This window comes from Argiope bruennichi, chromosome 4 (assembly GCF_947563725.1).
Source record: "Argiope bruennichi chromosome 4, qqArgBrue1.1, whole genome shotgun sequence".
NCBI classification, from domain to species: domain Eukaryota; kingdom Metazoa; phylum Arthropoda; class Arachnida; order Araneae; family Araneidae; genus Argiope; species Argiope bruennichi.
The window spans coordinates 134,504,462-134,528,808 of record NC_079154.1 but is presented as its reverse complement, the minus strand read 5'-3'; the positions used below and the strand labels follow the sequence as shown (position 1 = coordinate 134,528,808).

Genomic DNA, 24,347 nt, shown 5'->3' with positions numbered 1-24,347 from the left:
TCATTTGCTGTTCATTTTAATTGCATATTAAAAGCTTTCAATATAAATTAAAATGTAACATCAAAATGTACTTAAATGCAAGCAATCAAGCATTAAAAGCGCATATAGTATATGAGCCAGTTAAGCTAAACTTTCGTAAAAAAATATCATCCTAATTCATTTCAGTCGCCTGGTTTATGATAATTTGAATCAGGAATTTGTGCATCTAAGGCTAAGAAAAATTTAAAATAAATAAATAAATACAAAGAAATTCGGATATTTTCTTTTCGATTAACATCTTTAGTTTTACAAACATAAAAATTAAGATTAAAACATTACATTATCTTTAAGTTTTCTAGAATCAATAGTCCGAAGCTGTAGAGCCCATTCAATAAGATAGTCTTATCCACTGACACATTCACCAAAGGGGGAAGTTGTATGTTCCGTAATTGATGTGCAGTAAATGATTATAAAACACAGAATTTTACACATGATTTAATTCGATTTTTTTCAATGAAATTTCTTTCACTCAAAAAATGAGTGAGATAATATATGAGCTAGAGAGTGAGGTAAGGTGAGCTAGCAAGAAATTCATTATGCAATATCAAATACAAGAATCATCTCAAAATGATGACGGAAAACAAATGACACGCAATCTGTTAGTTATTGCGTTCGTAAATATTAACATAAAATGGCTATCAGGTTAAATCTTATTTCTTGATTTTGATTATAGGTACATTTTGTGAAAGTTTTCGTTTGCAGAAAACATTAGGGCATTCATTTAAATAATCGAATAAAAAGTAAATATCTTGTCCCTTAATGAAAATAAATTCAAACAATTAAAAAGGATATTGAAAATAAACTTTGTTATTATAATTTTACATGCAAAAAGCTAATAAGATCTCAAATTGAAAAGGAAGTTTTATTAAAAAATGAATGTATATAAATCTAAAATAAATCTTTGGGAATAATTTTAGGCAAAATAATAAAATAATAATAATAACTCCCTTCGAATGATGCCCCTAAACGATCGCAAAAGCAATTACTATACTGTTTCATGTTAATTGGCCAAAAAGAGCGAAAGTCAGTATATGGTAATGTAGAATATTGTCATGTCTGATGTCGTTAACGATTAATAATTTATCAATAAGAGACTTCTAAGCTAAGTAATTAATAATCATTAATACTTCATAAAAATATCTCTCAAAAGGCGCTATTTTGTCATTTTTAATTATGATGACGATATGTATAATGTGAATTTGACTGGAGTACATTAATATTGTTAATAACTGAAATTCATCTCGTTATATAATTATTAGAATTAGCCATATTTATCTCAATCTTTGATTAATATTGAAAACAATTATGATTAACGAATTGTAGAAAAGAAGGATTTCTTTTGAATTGATTTAATAGCCTATATTTTACTTATTTCCATTAGTCAAGATATCATTTTAAGAGCAAATCGAAATAATTAGATACCCAATTATACTCAAGTTTTAAGCAAAAAAAATTATTTTAGTTCAAGATTCTCCCGCCTCTCCCTCACTCGTTCCCATTTTCTTGTTCATGAAAGGTTTGTTTCACTTTACATTGGGTTTAAGAACCAAGAAAACGACTTTAATATTACGTAGATAAAAAGAGCATCATATGGCTAATCATTAACACCTCGGCATGTACTGTAGAATCAAATTCTCCTGTAAGTTTAATTTTCAATCCATATTTTACAAATTTTTCCAAGTATTCTTCATTTTAAATAATCTGTCGAACTATTGAAAGAATTTGCCTTCAGATCTAAAAAATGCCGCCTGTTTTCCTGTTTGTTTCTGTATCTTCAATTAGACCTATAACTGCAACGGTCTCTTCTATGCTTAAAATATCATTACCATTGTGTGTACAAGACTTTCAGGTTAACTATAGGGAAGCAGATCTCTGAGTGCGCACCGACCCAACGATACTGGTGGGGGTGGTGAGTTATTGTATCCGACCCTTTCTACCTCCAGATCGTTCCAGAGCATGAATTCAGCAATTAGTGTTTCCCGAAATACAACTGTGCTCTCTCGGGGTATTTGGGTTGGTGTTGGGACCTTTGTCTCAAGAACTCACCTCCACTCTTTCCTGTTTGGTGTAACTGACTGAATTCTTAATGCATTGATTTGTAGCGGTGATGACTTCGTTTCTTATGTATAAATAGGATATTTATTTATCTACTGGCTTTCTATTTACATTTCCCGCTTGTCCAATTAGATATGCATTATTAGATCGCGCTCTTCTATTGATGAAGTTATCGCGGTGCTCATCGTACTTCTGGATAGAATCGGTATTGTTCGCACTCAGCTTGATGGAACGGTTTTTTTATGCCAACAAGAGACGAAGCGTAGGTTGTTGCAGTGAATGGGCTCAGGTGTCTTTGGAATCGAAATGAGATACGTTTAATGGTTTGTGTAATCGGAGGATCAATCGGTGAATTTGGTAATTCGGATACAGAAAGATGTTACTAATTTTGGTTGTTACTTACGTATTAATTGTTAGGGATCTCACTGGTATAAGTCATGAATTGTACAAAGAGTACAATTGCGGATGGAACCTTTCTAAGATTGCTTTTAGTTCTTATAAATATTGCTCACAACTGTTTTTTTTTTTTTTTTTTTTTTTTTTTTTTGATACTGTAAGTTGATTTCGGTTGCAAAAGAAAAGCGACTTTTTGCACAGATATTCCCAGAAGATGGCTTATTCACGATTAAGATTTCGGGTCATGCTATTTAAATGCGTTCTTGCAGCACAATTTTTTGCTTCTTTGGCTTTAAATAACTCTTAAGACATTCTGCTTTTGTTATAGAACATTATAAGTTGATTTAAATACTCTGAAATTGTCATTGAACTCAATAGATATAAAAAAAAATCGGATCAAATCCCATCGTTGAAACTTATAATGAAATTTAATTATTAAGAAATGCATAAGAAGTCAATTATTAAAAATGAACATTATTTATAAAAAAGGAAAATTATAAAAGAAAAGTAATATCCCATGGTTTCATTGTTAGCAACGCACCTAAAAGCGGAAAATATCTGGTACTTTTGACCTTTAGGCTTTTGACCTTTTTTTATAGTTAACCTTTGCTTTGAAAATATCTCTGCTTTTTGAAAAAGTAAAGAAATGATGATTAATTTATTAGTTAACTATATCTATATCTGCCTCTGCTGTCAATCTCGATTGCTAAATTTGATTTGCTAATTGATTCTTTAAAACTTTGAATTACTTTAAAATGCTGTTGATATCGCACAGTAAGTATTGTTCAATACACAAAATTAATATATATATCAGAAAAGTTGTTCAAAAAACGATTTTTGTGGTCCCAAAATCTAGAATCTTTTGCATCAAGTATTTAAAAAATAGTTCAAGAAAATACTGATTTCTTTAGAGAAAACAAAACTTACTGTCAAAATCTTTTTTAAGATCGATAATAACCGACTTTAAAGATCGATTATCTGATGCAAGGAAAAATTACAACGATTAAATGATAATATTGAATGTTTAGAAATGGCAACGCGCAACCGAGGGCATAATTTTGTCAACCCATCCCAGCCGGTTTTCATCATTGATTTACTAACCGCAAACAGCTCCCGGAGTATCGAATCAATTTTCCGCCATCTAAGAAAAAGTGACTTAAACGTACTACACCAGGCTGCTCCCTTAAAATTATTCATTGGGGCACTGAGGACAACTATGCTTCTATCGCTAAGCCAGTATAACTGAGCTTATCCTATAAAGGATATGAAATCAAGAAAATCATAATAGCTTGGTCAGCCAGCAAGTAATAGAAATAATAATAAACACAAGAAACCGCCAATCAAAAATAAGTGAACGAAAATAATGACACCACATTAAATTGGCAAAAGATCAAACTCGAATCAAAGCAATCCAAAAGAAAGGACAATAATTCTCTGCAGACACCACCCTGATAATTAAAAAGTGAGAAAAATAGAGACCAGAACGTGTCCACAGGTATTCTTTTGGCTGGCTTCTTTTCTTTAGTTTTTGTTGCAGTATCCCAACAAGTCTTTAATTGCGGACCACGCACAGCTAATTATTCCGCGTTGTGCCGTTCAATGCCAACTTGCCAGCAACGAGAAGGCCGAATGCAAACAATTGACCTATCACTCATTTGGAACTCTGCTTGACAACATTGACAACCGCAGAGTTCGATTCGCACTGCGAAAGCATATTCAGAAAGGAAACAATGCGTAGTAGGATTAGTAGATTGGAATTTCAAGATTTCATGTTTGTTGAAGATTGATTGATAATTCCGGATAGAAATTTGATGAATCTGAATGATTTATTTACATTGTTATTATAAACGGGAATTTGATTTTTGTTATCTGATCGTGCCCATTCATTACTTGTGCAGAAATATCAACGAAATCTCAAAATAAAAAAAATGGAGCTCGACTTTTTAGTAAATTAGAGAGTATTTAACTGTATGCATTGTGGGTTAGAGGAGAATATTGACTGCGCAAATATTGCTAAATCATGATGTTTATCAAAAGGAGAGATTCTTTAACGATTAAAAAGAATTTTGTTGCGATGCAAAATAAAAATGGAATTTCTTACAGTACGAATTCAGACTTGAAGGTTTTTTGCAAAATGTTTGATAACACGAATTAAATAGAAATTTTTATTATTAATAAAGAACCGATTTGATGAATCCATTTCATATATATTTCTCAAATATATGCATTAATTGCATTTTTAATTTTTTGTTTATGCATTTTATTTGATCAATTTAATGTAAACATTAAACACATTTTATATAATAATATATTTATTAAACATATTAAAAACATTATTTATTGAAAAAATGAAACGGGCATTTTTTTTACATCCAAAAAGGATTTCTAGTAAAAAACTGAAAACCTCGTATTTCTATTTATAATCTCATTTTCAAGAATGCAGTGAGATATCTCAAACGAAATGATAATGTTAATCAATATTTAAATTTATGTCTGTGTTTATATTTTTTTTTTTTGAAAGAATCGACATTTTGCAACTTATTTAGAATCTAAAATTTATGGTCAAAACATCCTTTGAATATGCAGTTTGAATTCTTAGGTATTTCTGTGTGCAAATATACTTACACAGAAAGAGGGAAAAAGAAAAAAAAAAAAAAAAAAAAAGCGTTTTTCTGTTGAGCTTTAAAATCGAGTTTCCACCAATGCTACGAAAAGCAAGCCTCTTGAAGTAGTTTGAAAGTATTGGTATATAAAAATATAGAAGAAATGTGGAACAATTGTTTCAAAGACTGTTTGTCGTCTAAAAACCAAATGGGAAAAATGATGGCATTTATAGAAAACTTCTTTTTTACGATCGATACCAGACTATAGAAGAAGGAAATGCGTTTAAAAGAGTATTTTTCTATTTCTCCTACTTTTAACTTTATCTTGCAAGTCGACTCAATGTTTATTCTTCTATTATTATTTGAAATACTTAAAAAAAATATTAAGAAGATTTTGGGGTAGATTTTCAATTTTGTTAGAATTTTGATGTATTTACATTCCTAAGGAGATAAAATCTATATATGAAATTTCCTTTTCTAAATAATCTTACTGATAGATGGTATCTTTATAAATACATTTATTGAAACTGTGATATTGAATTTTCTGGTCTTATTTCGTAATTTTGAGGCTCAGTTATTTGTTTCTTCTAAAATAGTATAGAAAAGTTACATAAGTTTAACGAAGAAATGAATAAAATTAGAGCCATTATGCTTGATCACTCGTGGGAGAAATTAAAAATTGGAATTTGAAATAATTATTCAACGTTTATGTATAGAATGAACAAATTCTAAGAATTCTGAATTTTTAACGTCTTTTAAAATTTTATGTCTTGAGATCATTGGTATGACACTGATAAGATACATTTTTGGATAATAAAATAGAAATCTTAAGTTCATCGAATCTAAAAGTATCTTCCAAAATAATTTTTTTAATGAAAAAAAATGAGTTAAATATTCTTTTTATCAAGTTTAGATAAAAAGAAGTAATTAGATGAAAGATAGAAATTCAATGACATTTCTATTGTATAACAAGCCTTAAAAATTTAATAAAAATTGTAATTGACTTTTGACAAAATGCAAAATTGAATTAAATAACGGAAAAGGAGGGGGAGGGCTTATGGGGAAGGGGTCGTCTATAACTGCGCCTCAAACCAAATGACAGAAAATCAGACTTGCGTAGCTAATATTTCAATTGCCATTCGCCTTAAAATTACTGTGTGGTTCCTAAATTGTTTAAAAGTAGCGGGGTCTAATGTTGAGTGGAGAGGGCTGAAATATGAGAGAGTGCTTACCGTGGGGCGGCCTGTAGCTGTGCACGGCCCGTGCGGCGGCCGGGCTTGCGTAGTAGCTGGCCGGGTTGACGGGATTTCCGTTGGAGTCGAGGGAATGGAAGAAGACGTCGACATCGTCGGGCGCAAGGAGGTTGGCGTCGCCCATGCGGGGGCCGTCGTAGGGCCAACGGTGGCCCTGCCCCTGCTCGCCCGCAACATCCATCAGGTTGGCCTTCAGCAACACACCATGCACCACCGATCACGTGGCACGACTCAACAAGCCTCGGATCTGCAACACAGAAAGACAAGCGACTCAGTTTCGGAGAAACAAGTGTTTTATTTCAATCAATTACTTTGTGTTTGCTTAGAGTGGCGCAATAAAATAATAGAATATTTTGTGTCAAACGTTCAACTTGGAATGAATCGTAAAATAATGAAATATTTGGTTCTTGCGCATTCTATAATTCTTCCAGTTATATGGGAGGATGATAAGAAATTGTATTTTCAAGTTTTTTCAGATAATATTTTAAACTTGAAACTTGAAACTCTGTATGATTTTTATGTTAATTCAAGTAAAACAATAAAATAAATCAAATGTTTGATTGCTTTCAGTTTTCTGGAATGGCCTGTATTTTAGTTTTGTTTTGGGAAGTACGCAGAAGTAACGGCTAATTGATATCTTGATATTTATAAACCAAGCAAACATTTAGACAAAGTAATACATTATTTAGTATTCTTTTGAATGGAATCAATTTTATTCAAATAGAATTCAAAAATAATACCTGGTCTATAGCTATACGTAATCCGTATTTTTTGAAAAAGAGCCTTTTCAAAGTCATGTATAAAAATATTAATTTAAGGCTAAATAACAAATTTATAATAAAATAATAATTTAATAAATAATAAATTTATGATTTATAATGTACAAATATATAATAATAATTTATAGTTATTATAAATTAAAATTCTTGGTGAGAAATTTCCTTTACTAGCATAATTTAAAAATATTTTCATTTGAAATTTATTGTAATGCACAGGTTTCACGTCAACAATTTGTTTGAAAAAGAGAAATTGATTTTTAATCAATATAAATCAACATAAGTTTTATGTATGTACAAAAGGTTAAATTTTTACTTATGAGTAACCATCAAAATAAGGATAGAAAAAATTCCTTTCAATTAAAAAAGTAAAAAAATACCAGCAGAAAATCCAGAGAAACGTAATCAGACTATACATTATAAGATTCCGTTCTCAATAAGTATGAGATGAATATAAAACAGTATTTTGCATTTCTCGGATTGAAGCGACGATGTTTGAAACTCGGAGCTTAGTTCATTGCACTCGCATTGAATTGGAAAAGATCCAGTGCAAAGTACAGCTAAACAAAAACGCCTGTTCTTTCCATTTCTCCGCTTGAAAAAAAAAGCGAAAGGTATCGGAAAAGTAAACATTAACTATAATATTCAGTTTTCAAAGCATATTTTTATAACGGAAAAGTATTTTACTGAAAATGCCTTTCTGTTATCAAAACAATATAAAATGCATTCCTGAAAATAGAGTATAACGTTATGAATGGACGAAACCTCTTATCTTCTTAAGATGGCTTTACAAATGGCATAGTAGACATAATAATACTTAGTTGTGCTGATGAATTTTTTAAAACCTATGGGAATTTTGCATGATTAACTGTAAAATATACCTAATAATAACAAAGGACAATGTATATTTTAGTACTGTTTGTGCATGTGTTATTTTTTATTTTTCTATAATATAAAAATAAGGAGATCAATTCAAAGATTATTTTTTGATTCGGTGTATCATCAACATCCTCAACTCGATCACCTGGCGAACGTAACTACGCATGCGCCCATGATATATAAATGACGTTGATGTAGATTTTTTCTCTAAAAAGGAGCAAAATCTTTTTTTTAATACATAGCATGTTGTTAATTCTTAATTTAATAATTTTGTTACATTTAAAAATGGTAATATATTTTAATAAGTTAGATTTTAATTTTTTTTAAATTTTCTGCAAGATATGATAATTCCCCAAAAGTAGATAATAAGATTTAATGATAATAAGTGATCTTAATAGCGAGAATTTACTTGGAATATGTATTTAAAATGCGAAATTCTTTTTTTATGATACTTTGTCCTTTAAATTATTTCAGGTTTTCTAGGAGAATGCTTTTCATATCAAGCCAAGCTAGGGATTAGATTGAGTATAAACTTACATCAATCCAAGTTTATCTTTACGGGGATTAACTGTTGTAACAATCCTTCTGTAATAACGCCTTTAATCAATATCCCTTTTTCCATTACTCATACATCAAGAAAAGTATCTAATGAATTTTCATCGACATTATTAATTAGTTTCATCTTATCGCACAAATGGAAACACCAATTGGAAGATAAATCCTAAGAGTTATCCCAATTAACAGCACACTGAACGAACAGAAATTCGACACTATTTTGTTAATGATTGCTTCTAAAGGTAGAATCAATTATAGGGGGATTTATAGCATGAATAAATAGTCTATTTACTGTACGCATGATTGCCATTTTAATCATTCCTTGACAATGCATTTTATAAATATGCATTCACCACTTTTATTCTGATAAGAGACATTCCACTGCTCTCTATTGCTGAAGGAGTGAATGTTTATCATTTTATCATTAATATTACGTTATTGCAATTTGCCACTTCTAAAATTCAGTCTGAATAGGACTGAATGTTAACGCTTGCATCGAAGCATGAAAATAAGTCAGAATTTCTTTATTGCTTGTTATCTAAAAACTGATAGTAGCAAAATTTCTACTAATGATGGTAATCAGTTTTAGTTGCGTTTTAAGTCACTCTTTATCTACGCATTTCATAATTTTCCCATACACAGTTCTACGATTAAGGAATAATTCAGTGCAGCAACCACATCGAAATAAAACACTTGGTGCTTTTTATTATTAAAAATTATTTTAATCTTATCATTGAACATCGAAACATCCGCCTGAACACGACTCCCCATGACGGTCCTAATAGAATACAGAACCAGTAAAAGGATGTCAAAATGTTGTTGACTAGACTATGATATCAGTCCGCGGGATGCAAATGACCACAAGATAAATGTTCGCTTTCTTCGTACTTATCCTCACTGGTGATTATCCTCCGATAGAGAGGCGAGCATTCAATTCAACAGCAACTCATCTTCGAAGTAAAAATCAGACTTGATTTATGCCGTCCCCCACCGAAGAAGAATAACTTAATTTGCATTTTCGGCTTAGTGAATTTCCGAGAAATCGAGCTGCAGACGATGCAGAACCCGCGCGACTTTCATGCATTTTAAGTGCGTGCCTCTAATATAATCTGTATCGTCTCTTTGCCCATTCCCGTGTTTGTTTAGTTCTAGAATTTGTTTTTGATGGTTAATCTCGGGCATAATGACAGGTTTTACCATCCTTTTTCTCGGAATGTGCAGCAGAGCATTGATTGCTACTGAATCACTAAGCAGTTTTTTTTAAATCTATTTATTTATCGTCAAGAGTGTGCGATCAATGACTGTCGATTATGTTTCCATTACTTTTTTTAAAAAAATATTCTGAATAATAGTTTCCACGTCAAGTTAATATTAATAACTTTCAGGGTGCAATATTTGTCAAAATTTTAGATATACAAAGTAATAACTGAACTGTTGCAGTTTTAGAATAAAAATTGAGGAATTTATTGAGTAAATTACAATATATATATATATATATATATATATATATATATATATAAATGACTTGACTGCAAACATTAAAAACGTCTCATCTTACACATTTCGGATAGAAAATGTTCATACTATTTGGACTTAAAGCGTTCCATATTAAGTTTTAAAAAATCTTCCGTATCTGATAAGAAACAACCAACAAACCTTGTTGATATTAAAGATTGAGCCCATGAAGTATCTGTTTTTGAAAATTGCATTCAGATTACATTTGATATTTTATTCTTATTATTAAGTCCATTTTACTTGTATTTGTTGGATAATCAACGTTAATAAGCGTCTAAAATCTTCCTAATGCATTTTAAAAACACATTTTAAGATTAAAGAAATCTTCTTTAATCTATATAATCTAAATCTTATTCATAAAGGTTTGTGTTAAAATTCACAATTCAATGAAAAGACAGAAAGTAATGAAATTTATTCGATAAGTCTACACATTAAAATATGTAAAAGTCCTTAAAAGACAATAGGAAGTAGCACAGAATAATTCCAAACAATAAAGTAATAAGCATTATTGATAATTACAAAAATAGACTTAAAACATGACATTTCCAACAATGCTGAAATTATCAATTCGTTAAAACTAGCCAAATTTTTCAGATATTCATCTAAACCATTTAGTATAAGATATTAAGCATGATAAACAGTTGCATTGTGAACACAAAAAAAATTCTTAAATTGTTCTTAAAGGCTTTTTATTAAAATTTGTTGTTGTAAAAGATTCGTAAAACATGTCAAAGAAATTGCTTTTGCCTGTTTTACTTATTCCTGTAACATTCATACCATATTACAGAAAATGTATATGAACGTGTTATTTTTCAGAAAAATGAAATATTAAAGTGTCTAGATTAAAAAGTTCAAGTAACTTTATAAAGCATGAAAATGGATTATTTGAGACTTTATGGGGAAAAAAAGCCAAGCAATTTCGATGATTCAAAGTGTTAAACTGCTCCTTTCAAACATTTTTCAAAAAAATAAGGTGAGATTTGTCTTAAACTAAGAAATTTTCCTAAAAATATCTGGTTGCTGACGACAACAAATATAGTTAAAATGTGAGCATAAATATAAAGTGTTTTGGGTATCCTGAACTAATTGTTTTAACATTTCAGCAGTTACCAAACATTTCAGCAGTATTGTTTTAAATCAGTATCTGATACAATCTATGACTCATTCAGAAATGATGGCATACGTAATGCTCTCTAACTAATGACTCGCACTTTGAAACTAATCTTAAATAGTTTTTAAAAAACGTTGCCCACAATAAAGTAAAATAGATCATTTTAATTTTGTAAGTCGTTCAACTGAACCAAACAGTGAGTTGCCAACTGCCAATTTGCATAAGTAGGTGTGTAAATCATAGAGTGTTAAGGATACATTTGTCCTACTCTTGACATGGCGAATTCCACAAAGTGTCACTGAGGCGTAAGTATAATCTTCTTAGTTTGTTTGAGGGTAAAATGTTTGATCTTTTGATGAAAATTATTGATTATTTTTAGAAAAATAAACACAGCCAAAAGAATAAAAAACTATTGTTTTTCAACACTCGCTTCTTTTTTATAGCTAAAAGGTAAATTTCTTGATCTTTTGATTAAGGAATATATAATCTTAATCTTAAATTTTTATTTATTTCTTTAAATCATTATTATAAAAATAATTTTTAAAAAAAATGTTAGTACTTGAAAATGGCATTAATAAGAAAAATGCACGGAATTATTCACATATTTCTAAAAAAAATTCTCAGTCTGCATGGTGTGACAGGATTCCTTTGTTTTCAACAGTAAAAATTCAGAAAATGTTTAGTTGCACATGAAACAAATATCTAAAATTATCTTCTATTTCAAATACTGCTCTTTGGAAACTTATTTAATGCAAGGGTACAAAAAGAATGAGTGAATTATTAAAATAACCAAGAAGAGTTAGGTTATGAAATTCAGAAATTGAAACTAAATCTATTCAATAATAAAAAATAAAAATAAAAACTCTGTTTAAGGTGGATTTTATATCATGATAAATTAATGAAAGACGATTTTTTAAGTAGATTATATTACCATTAAAAGATATTAATTTTGAGACTGTTAAACAGAGTGAATGAAATGTTACTAAACACCTGACAATAAATAAAGAAAGAACAGGGCAAATAAGATAAGAGAAAGTATGGATTTGAAATTCAAATTTGTCAGTTAGAAATTCTCATTATATTTTTAAACTTGTTCTTTTTTCCTGTATTCAGTAGAACTTACTTTTATAACAATAAACAGATCAAAATGCTGAATCACAAGAATTTAATGAATTTAACGTAAAAATCTTCAAAATCCTAAAACGACGATAGACCACAATGCAATGATATAAAATCAATGGATCATGTAAAATTATTTACTTTACATACTTGCTAAACATTTCGCAACGAGCATTCAGAGAAACAGTGAAAATTAATTAATAAGTTTTCTTGACTTTTATAGTTAATTTAAGATGTATATGGTTTTTAAAATTTTTTCGTTAAAATTATTTCTAATTTATTAGTTTTAAGTATACTCAGTAATTAGTTTTTAGCCTACCCAGTAATATCAAGAATTAAAATAAAATTGCAATTGTATTTGAAATATTTATGAAAAAATAAATTATATCTTTCTTTAGCAGATTATATCAATGATAGAATTACAATTCCACTTAAAAGTTTGTAATATAACAATTTCTATAAAACTTAAAGTTTGTAATGTACAATTTCTATAAGTCTTCGCTTCCTTCATTTCTATGATGCAAAAATTTCTTGACGTTGAGTTGAAACAACACGACTTTTTTCTCTAAAGTTTGTATCTAAAATTACTTTATTTACATATGCAAATGATTATATGCTATGGAGATTGAAGAAAAATAATTATTTAAATTCTAAGAAACCAATAGCTATATTCAAATTTATTTAAATATTTTTCGTTTAGCAATTAATTGATTTCATCAGTTTATATATTCATAATAGGATTATGTATTTTTCACTTTATATTTTGAAATAATATTGGATGGATGCATGGCCAAATGGAAAATTAAATAAAAACCCTTTCTTTATAAACCCAATTGAGTTCTATATAAATGGAAGAAGGCATTTTTGGCCATTCAAGGTTGCTACGTAATGCAGATTTTAAAACCATTATCAGTAACAATCACAACTGAAGTGACAGATTCTGTTAAATCAAATATACTGAAATTATTGTAATTTATTTGAAATCATATCAATGCAGAAAATCAATGTTTCTATGAAAATAGTGTTATTATAGAAGAAAATCCTATTACAAATGGATGGTATTTCTACTAATATCAAAATAGCTCATTTTGAAGGAGGTATAATGCTTTATACCATCAGAATAACTGTATCAAATTATTGTTTATATCCGTTCTGAATATTTGTTCGTATTGTTGGAGCAAATTATGGTTCTACTAAAAAGGGTCTGAAATAATTTTAAATATTAGAATATATTCTTTAAAGAGAAGTAAATAGCAGATGAATAAGGATTTAAAAGTGCTTCTCCTTGTTCATTATGTTCAAAGACGCTGGAAATGCTTGTTCTGATTTTTGGCGCTTTTTTTCTTCATTCACATTACCAAAGTTATGATACATTGAGAAAAAAAATCTATAGAATAATTTAATATAATAAAGTAATAAAATAAATAATAAAGTAGAAAATAGTTATTAAATAAAGTAGAAAAATAATTATTAAATCCCTTCTTCACAAAAATATTTTGAATCGACTCTCTAGGTACTTCTGTTGAAAAATTCTTTAAAACTTCGCAGAGAATTGAATTAAAATGACCATATTCGAAATATTTTTTTTATCTTCTATGATTATTATTTGTTGAACAGTCAATATAAATCAGGCTATTGTAATAGTTTTTTTTTTTCTCTATATATCATAACTTTGGCAATATGAACGAAGGAAAAAACGCCGAAAATCAGAACCACATTTCCAACGTCTTTCAACATAATGGACAATACGAAATATTTTTTACGCCGTTTCTTCTCCGTTGCAAAGAATGCAGCAACTAACAATGATTGAGACAATGCAGAAAGAGATAAGAAGACCAGCTCCATTCTTTCCGAATGGCAAACCACAAAAGAGGAATCTGGCTCTGCAGACGCTGAATAGAGAGCTTCCAAATCGAAATGTATGTTTTTGTTAATAAAAGATCCAATTTGTTTCCATTCGCTTCCAAATTTTTATGATTCTGCACGCTAGCATGCATTTTTTCTCATCCGTGCATAATTGTTGATGAATGTAATGAGGAAAAAGCTCCGTATTTGTTTACTATTTTATTTTTTTTAAACTATTAAAAAAAGGTGAAATTTCCACGGTTCTCCACTAGATGTCGCGCTAAGAGATTATCTGATTTCTGATTCTTATTTATCTGATTCTTCATCGGATTAAATCGTATGTATTAAATTTCCTTGTTATTTTTCCAGAACATAATATTAGTGGAATTAAATAGTTATAATAGATATAAGTGCATTTTAAAGAATCCTGTAAGTGCGTTTTTCAAATAAAAGCAATGTTTTTTGTCAGTTTTTCTATGTTGAAAGTTCGGTTTTATCGAATTACTAGGGATTAGGAGAAACTTAACAGATAATTTTAAATTTGATCATCAAAATACTCAAAAAAAATTACATTTTTTTTTTTTTTTTTTGTTAGCAATTTTCTATTCAGAGGTCGATTCGTGGTTTATTATTATTATTATTATTCATCGCTTTCGTGACAATGTGGCAACCTTTTCCTTTAAATCAACCAGTTTTAAGTCAGCCAGTTAAAAATATTATTATTCCTCAAAATGGACTTTACAGAAATTTTGTTTAATGAAATTTAAGAATTTTTCTATAAAAAGTTATAATGTATTCCAGTATATTATGAAACTCTACTTTATATACGAGCGCAATATATGGAAATTCAGAGGATCTGAGAATTAAATTAAGTGTACTTTTTTTTCGTATGTCGATGGGAATTCTTCATCGTTCTTTTACACAAGAAGAAGGTGTCAGCAAAGGAGTTCACTTGCACTGAATATTATAAATGAGAGATAAGCTTAACCATTTATGATACTTATATTAATAGGTTATATATTAATAGGTTATATACTGCCTAATCATTAAAATATTTGAAAGGAACAGAATATTTAAATGATCAAATCTAGTTTTGCAATGTTCACTTAATGTATGATTATAAAATGTCATAGTGAAATAGAATATAGAATTTTATGCATTGAAAAATTTAAATGTGCTTAAGATTTATTTTTCTCAAGAGTTTGCATCCGATTTTCCTATTCATGATTTGTTTTAGGTTTAATAAATTATATTTCACACATTTCGACATCTGGATATATAATTAAAGTATTTGTAGCTTTGACGAAATGCCTTAGCAAACTATAAATAAACCATCAGTTCTGTATATAAAAGTCAGAAGTATGTCCACGCCATATACTATAATTATGAAATAAATCTTCCGTTTTATATTCAAAAACAGTTATTTCCTTCAATGCGTTATGCAGTAATTGAACTGAAAACCGTGTTGGATCTCTATTAGACAATACTCAATAATAATTCTTTCAATAAGTGTACAATAATTCTTTCACAAAGAATAATAGAACATAATGAGAACATAACAGAATGAGAAGCTCAGATGATAATGAGAAGTTACACTATTCTATATTTGGCATATTTTTCAAGCTTAGTAATAAGCCTTAAAACGTAAAAAAACCTCAAAGAAATGCTATAAAACGTATTGCGTTCTTTCCAGTGGTATTGTAATCGATATAAATTCGATTTTTTTATAAGTTTGTAAGGTGATCAAATTTATCTAGCAATTTTGACACACGCACACATATTTCAATTTTGAAATCATGATAAAAATTTTTTACTTATTATTTTTTTTTTTTTGTTTGTCAAAGAAATTTTAATCAATTACAAATGTTTGCACTATTTTTAGCATGAAATAATTTTTATTTTTAACTTAATTATTTACCAATGCCATTTACCTTGTTAAATCTTTCATTCTAGGGTATTGATGCAGTTCTTTAAAATCCAAGTTGATTAACGTATATCTCAATTAAACTTTATATCTCTTCAGAAGAATCTGTTAAAAATTGTCAGAAAATAGATGCGAAATGAGTGATATGTTTTGGTCAAATGAGTTGATAGAGGTTCATTGAGTACAGTAGCTTAAAATCTCCTTTCTAACACGTTTCTTTTTTTCAAAAGGATTCACACAAAGAACCGAATAGTGAGTGATATCTGCTTTTATCATGGGCTTCCTCCAAGACGGCGCTTTTTTGGGGCTAATGCGATTTTGAATCAGTTATGCTCGATGCACCCGGAAAAAAACAACTTAAGACTGAAAGGAAAACCTAAAGACACCCATTAATCAGTTTTTGCTTTATTTATTAATTTTTTTGTTTTGTTTTTCCAAAACAAAGATTTTTTTTCTTTTATTTTTACGGAAAGGATGTTTTCTCCTTTATGCACTGGATTTATTTGAAAATATTTCATGTTTCTAACCTAATTAGACAGGATTGATTTCATAGATTAAGGATTTGGATTTTGTCAAATTTCAGGTTCTTGTCATGTGTGACATTTTTCAAAAGTAATTGCAGATAAAATAAATCTTTTTTTTAAAATTAAATTGTATTATTTGGATTCTTTTGTAAAAGATTCTTAAATTTTTGGAATAATGCCGCACTTTTTTGAATGAAAGAAACAGCCTTACAAATTTTCAAGTACAAACATTTAAAAACAACTACCTTATTTTAAGCAATTTCAAAATTATATTTAATTTTTGTATTTATTTTCATTTATCGACAATCCATTAATGAAATAATTTTTTAATGCTTCGCTTCCTGTTTTGATTTTCGAATTTTGGGGTTGTGACAAAAAAAAAAAAAAATGTTGAGATGATACACCTTAAATGAATCAAATAATTTGTGCTTAAAATCAAGCTTTAAAAATCTGTTCGATTGGATTATAAATTAAATGACATTTTTATAAGTTATAAATGACATGTATTGTTTTAAAACCGTAACCCACAAAGAAATGTACAATTTAATTGAAAATAATATGAATCCAGTTTTTTTATGTTTTGTTTTCCTTTGCGTTTCTTGCCATTCATTTTGTAGTAAACGAATTTTGGATTCTTAGGATATAAAATGAAACTATCTTTTATTAATGACATAGTATGTTCCATTTTTGACTCTTAATTAAGAAAAATCCTATGTGAAGAAAATACTTTTTAAAACTTTAAAAATTATCCATGAATTTTATTTATTTATTCATTATACCATTTTAATTTTTTACTTCTGTAGATTTAGTATTGAAAATTAGGCTTCAACTTTTTCAAAAGTTCTTACTTCTGCGTTATCAATTTGCTCAATTAACTTTTGTACATTATACAAACATGTATTTACTAATTTTACACCATTTTGCCAATTTGCATGCATTGATTTATAATAAAATTAATATCCGCACAAATCTGTTATTACTCGTATTTGTTATTACTAGTATCATGCTTGATTTAACTGACTCCAGTAAAATCGAATAACGATAATAACTGCATAATTAAAAACTAAGCGCATTGATAATATAGCCAATAGTAATAATCACAGGCTTTTTATAAATTTACAATTTCTGTAATAGTCAGGAAATATTGAATAATAATTATATAATATTGAATTGTAAGTTAAATGTTTTATGTTTTTATAAATATTTTAAAATGAAGCCAGTATGGAAACTATCCAATTGTATCTGTGATATATCTCATTTTGGTAAAGTACTTTGAAAATAAAATTATTTGAACACGCAAATATTTCAAGGCTGCTGCATGTTTTACAAATTTTTAATTTTTTTTAAATTTTTTTTTTTTTTTTTTTTAGTTATAGCTTTCATTCCTTACCATAAGAAAATAATATAGATCTTTCTCATAGAAATGTCTGGAATTTCATTATTAAAATTCTAAATGCTTTTTTTTTGTCACAAATTTGCACTATTTTACACCATACTAAACTTTCAAAGAATAAAAATTTATTTTTATCAGTAGACAAAATGGATATTTGACTACAGGGAATTAATTTTTATTGAAACACTAAACCGTAATAAAACATTGCAAGAAAAAAACATTCCATATGAATGTAGAGAAAATTGATTGTGTTAATCAAAGCAAAGTTTCGTCCTTTCTAATCTAGTAATTACTCTAAAAATATTATAAATAAATAAATTTCTCTCTATAAAAAAATTATGCTAATAAGCAGTTACTAGAGGTAACTACTTTACTAAACTATTTTTTAAACTTACTTATTAAACTAGATCAACAACTTCATGCTGACTAAACTTAGGCTTGATAATTTTTTTTCCCCAACGAAACCTTAAACACAATATAATTAACATTTTATAATAAATATGTTTCAAGAGTTGAATGGATTTTACGAATGCCAATCAATACTACCTTATTTCGTTTTGCAGAAGTCAGGAATGTTTCTTATTATAATAATACTTTTGTTTCATTCTACACGGTAAGAGAAGACTGAACTTAAATCCAAGAGATATTTAATTTTTACTAATATCAGATTCTTAATTATCTAAAAAATAAGATCAGCATGCGTAATCTGAATGATCTGATGATTTAGGGGAATAAATTGTAACGTGTAATTATCTTAAACACTGTACTGAACATTATATCATAGTCGAAGGTTTTTTAAGATCAGTCACTTTGTAGCCTGTACGCCTTTTAAATTACGCAATCCAATTGCAAAGTATTTAATTCGAAATGTAATTTGTACAGAATGCATTTAAAATGTATCTTAATTCATATCTGAGAAATAAAATGGTTATTTTAAGATTCCTTTTCATATACACTGACAGCTTCTGATTTTCTTATAATGTCTTTCTAAATTTGTCCGACTGTGATGGTTTGCTGTGAATTGGAAGAAAAATAATCATTTTCTTGCGCAACCCTGTTTCTTGTAAAAATTTTGAATTCCGTTTGGTAAGCACTTGATCAGGAACTTGGGTGTCGAGAATCTTCTATTGTTTCTTTTACCACGAAGAAAATTTTGTATGAATAAGTATTCGAGTTCTGTTGTTATATATATATATATTTTCCAAAAGAAAGTATGATTTATAAAAATTGTCACGGAGCTATTATATTTTTATAAGTATTTCTGATATCCTATTGATTAATGGAATTTCACGGATAACTAGTCCTAATCAAGAAGGTAAGGCTGAAAGCATCGACTGATGAATCAATGATCGACCAGAATTTTTCAAAGCGTTGCATTTCTAGTTGAGACATATTAACACATGTCGGATTGATGTTTCAACAATCAACAAGTGTGTTTTTAATGAAAGTGATTACCATAAAACGGGTCCGCAATCCCAAGCGTAAATGTCCACCATCTTATCACTGCAGACCCATCCACATACCGTTGAAAAAAATGTTACACTCGCTTTCCGTTCACTTAATGATGTAGATCATTATAACTGATTTAATTGATGCAATAAGGTCATCTACAACCATTTAATGACTCGAAGTAATGAAGGCATTTCATTATCCGAAACGAGGTACCTACGTGCTAGGGAACAGAACAGGTTGGACAAGGCTTCTTTGGAGCATAAAATTCAGCAGCACACCTTCTTCTACGGTCGGGAGAAGACTTCCCAATTCGAATATTAAGGGTGCTCGTGCATCGTAAATGAAGAATCTATTGTGTGCTTCCTTCTTTCTGCGAGGGGTCTTTTGCGTTTGTTTCATCGTTTATTTTGCCTGAATGATTTTTAAAGATAAGATTGGTATCAAGAGGTGTGCTATAAAAAGAATGCGTTATCTAACTAGTATTTAACAATGCTTGGTTGGTGAAACAGCCAAGTTGTGTTGAGAAAAGAAAATGGGATATCTATTTATAACCATGTGTATCTCTGTTTGGAATATTTCTTTCGATTTGTGTAAATTCGAGCACTTAATAGTCCTTAAGGCATATCTGTGGTAAGCAAATCCTTTAAGAGTAACCATGTAATGTTTCATTTTTTATTCTACGCGAGTCTTCCGTTTCCCGTCTTTCTTTTTAAATCTATTATAGCTCTCTTTTGGAATCTCATGCAGAATGTATTTATCAAAAATCTTTACAGGGTTTGGAGCGAAGCATATAAATACTTTTGTTCCGTGGGTTGCGATTTAATGTTTCGTTCTGTATGGTTATCGCTTTTGTTTAATAAATTTCTTTGTTTTCTAAAATCGGAAACTTAGTTGTTTTTTTATTATAAGATCGACCCTCCCGGATGAGATGGGTCTTTTTTACGAGGAAATGGAATTTTAGCAATGTCAATTCACTTCTATTACAATCCCACGCTCGAAAAATGTAATTATCCTAATCACTCCGTCATAATACTTAGAGCTTGCACGGATCTCACAGCTTGGAATGTAAGATGTAACTGGTATTTGGAGAATGTGGAATTCTGTAAATACGATTCTGCAATACATACTATTTGATACTACGATCATTTGTGCCCTACCTGAAGGTTTCGAGTATGAAATCCTTTCAAATATTATCTTACTTTAAGCAGTATAGGAAGAAAGCATGATCTGCGTAACTAATATTCAGTTTATGAGACAAAATAATCTAATACAGCTTTAAAAGTTTTATTTATATATTTATTCTGTATAAAGAATTTAGATCTTATTAAAATATACTTCGAGAATGGCTTTCTTCTCTGTTTGGAAATTCTATCTTCTTTGATACGATCACGTCAAAAATGAAGAATCAAGAATATGAAAAATGACAGTATTCAGTGTATCAGTATTGAATGTACAGTGTACCATCAGTGTATTGAATGTGGCAATTGCAAATATGCATCTTAATAAACTATAACTACTTTATATTTCCAAAGAATAAATGTGTAAGATAGATTTCAATCTTCCAAATTTCTTTAAATATCCTACTTTAGAATTTTAATTCTAATGTCTTTAATAGAATTCATATGACCTATCTATATGTACAGTAAAGCTAAGTTAAGAATAGCCAATTATATAGCATAAACACTAAATTTTTGACAAATAAAATAGCATGTTTTTAAATTATTTTTTATAGGGAAAAGCAATATGATTATGGGTGAACAAACTTCCGTAACTTCCATATAAATTCATAATTGAAACATTTCATGCATAATTTAATAATACCATTTATTTGTTCCTATTTATTCTTCACTTATTAATTTCCCAACCATATAACACACGGATCGAAATTTTTCCGAGAAAATCTTGCTTTTAATTTCAGTGTAAATATACTAACTCTCTTTGCGTGTAGAAAACCATCAATATTTTAGCGTGATTCGCAATTTTCCCTGACATGACAGTTCAACGTTTGTTAAGGAAACGGTGAACTGATCCACTGTAAGATATTGTCCCTTAGTGTCCGAAGTGTGACACGTCTTTCTCAATTTTGTCTATGAAAAATGTTTTCTCCCAAAGGAAAATACGTTATTAGTAAAACTATCTTGCTCAAAGAGATGCACGAGAGTCTGAGATATGAATGTATCTTTTGTAGGGCGTTGGCACGCTTCTCACTTAACGGAAAGCACTTAAGTAGATTTTAAATTCACTGGCTATGGAATTATTTCGAAATTCATTTTAATAGTTTTGTGGAAAATGCATTATTAAATTGAACCTTTCTCTTTAGAAATCATATATAATAAATACATTCATTAAGAATTATATTTTTATGTCTTATATTAAGGTGCATTTTATCGATAATAGCAATATTTTACTGTATTATAAATGGAAAGTAAAATTTTGTTATATTGAATTGTAAATGTAAGAATTCAACCTCTTCTTTATTATTATACTTATATTTACGCAATACGCTAGAATAATAACTCATCGAAACATGTCCCAAAATCATTTTTTAATAATTACATTTTTTAAATCAAATAGCCTAATTTTGTATCAATATATATTATAAATATTCTAAGAAGGAACACTGTTGTTTAGTTTCTATTTTGACAATGATAAAAAAAAAATGTTATATAAATCCAATAAGCTTGCATTAAAAAAAATCCAAAGGTGAATGATATTGTGAAAGAGGAATCTGAAAATAGTGTCAAACAGAAATTAAAATTCTCGATTGTGATTTTCATATAAGGTGATTGGAAGAAGGATATAAATTTAAAGTAATATTTTAGATTCAATAATTTGGATAGTTGAAAAGTATATTATATGTTATGTGTACTTTAAAAAAGAAAAGCACATGAATTTTTCTAAATGCTTTGTTATCGTAAATTATTATCTGGATATTTTCCAGTTTAAACGAAGTCATTCGCATATTCGCTAAAGGTATTATTACATAATTTTTTTTTTTTTTTTTTTTTTTTTTTTTTTTTTTTACTAAAACAAGGTATATAGGTTTAGTGCAATGAACTTTTTTAGAGCACAGTATAATCTTCAGTGAACAAAAACATAATTTGGTCTCAAGTACTCGTATAACTACATTCAATGCAAGTTAACGTTAAATGTTCTTATTGGGTCTTTTCATTTCTTCTTTTTTCTAATTAGTCTTTATAAAGACTTATATTTTTCTTCTTTCAGTCTTTTTCGATATAATTTATTCAAGAACCTTTTAAATTCTGAAAAGGAAGACTGGAAAAGAAACGTTGCTAAGTAAAGAAAAAGCGACAAAAAGAAAAAAGAAAATTCGAATCTAATTTAAAAACATCATCAAAAATTCTCCATTATTAAATTAACTGATTATGTTTATTTTAAACAAAAAAAAAATATTAAAGAATTAGCCCTGAATAAATTTATTAGAATATTTATCAAATTATTTAGGAATCAGTGCTGCACAAAACACTTTGTTTTCCGAACGAAAATGTTATTCAATAAAACTGTCGCCGAAAGATTACCAAATCCGACTTAGTAGGTTGACTGGATTAACATAAACAGTTTATTTAATTTACAAGCAATAATTTTAGGAAGAAAGTCTTTAAAACGAGCATAAGTTTGCCGCCTGACACTTCTGCCGCAGAAAAATCTCTGAAACCCTCCTTCTCATACTCAGCATTACTTTTTGATTAATGGGGACTGACAGTCCGGACTAGCCGCTACCGCAAACTTAAACGGCAGGGGTCTAATTCATCCACGGTGCGGTGTCAGGTGGGAGAGGTGCCCCCTTTGATGCAATTTTCCTCTGCATAGGCGATTCATTGCGGAGAGATTACACTCTAATGTAAGTATCAATCACGGTTATTGCCGTTTCTTTGCTCAACGTCCCTTTGGTGTATATAATCTTTAACGAGTAGCAGTATCAACATGCTATGTCTGTAAGCAGCGATCATCGCATTTCGATTTCAAATGAAAATCGAAATAATGATTGCCGAAAGTGCGTCTTCTGTCATTTATAAATATATTTTCACATTTGGTTGGAATGGGCTTTTCTACAGTAGATTTTAAAATATTGGAAAAATAAAGCTTAAGTTTATTTTTCACATTAGAAATAACCATATAAATGAGCATCATTATGTTTTAATTTTTGGACAATAGAGGAATATTAAATAATGTTATATATTATCTATAATTTGAAAAGTAATTTAGATATTTTATCGGATTTAGCAGTAGTGTTTTCATAGCAGAACTCTTGAAAATTCAAACAAAATGGAATAAATATTGACGTTTTTGTCCGCATCTTAGAACAATGATCATTACAATTAATAAAAGACGTTACATACCCAATATTTTTAATTTATAAATATTTGTTCTCTTTTGATCTCTTATTTATAATTATTCTATTGGATCGCTAAATGATGTTTTTTAAGAGATACTCTGAAAATCCAAATACATGAATCAGAAAAAAAGATACTCCTTTTACACACTCTGAAACAAAATTATCTGAAGATTAGTGGTAAATGTTAATTATTAAAGTGGGCATTGATTTTTCAGTTTGCAATAGATTTCGTAAAATTACTTTCATTGAGGGTGTTATATTTTTTTAAAAAAAGCAAATTTTGAATAAGAATTTTGAATTTCTCTTCTTTAAAGACAGGGAATAATATTCTGTGGAAGGTAACTTTGAAATAATGATTCGAATAAGCATATTGAAGATAAAAAATACATCAATAATCCACCATGACAATGAGTTCTTGATCAATATGTTGTATTTTATGAAAGATAAGTAAGTAGCATTAACCCATTTTTCTCTCACAAAGAACTATTAATATTTCACGAAGATTTAAATAATTACTAAATAAAAACAAGTTTTGAACATATAAGAAATGC

General features: G+C 28.8%; 1 protein-coding gene across 6 annotated transcripts in view; it reads right to left on the bottom strand.

Annotated features, from left to right (window-relative positions):
* Positions 1–24,347, bottom strand: part of LOC129965576 (GATA-binding factor 2-like) — a 377,227-nt gene that overhangs the window by 83,982 nt on the left and 268,898 nt on the right. For all 6 annotated transcript variants that reach the window (XM_056079588.1, XM_056079589.1, XM_056079590.1 and 3 more), the window contains one exon: positions 6,326–6,593. In XM_056079588.1, coding sequence (XP_055935563.1) covers positions 6,326–6,527 — 202 coding nt within the window. In that variant the 5' untranslated portion in view covers positions 6,528–6,593. The remainder of the gene's footprint in view (positions 1–6,325; positions 6,594–24,347) is intronic.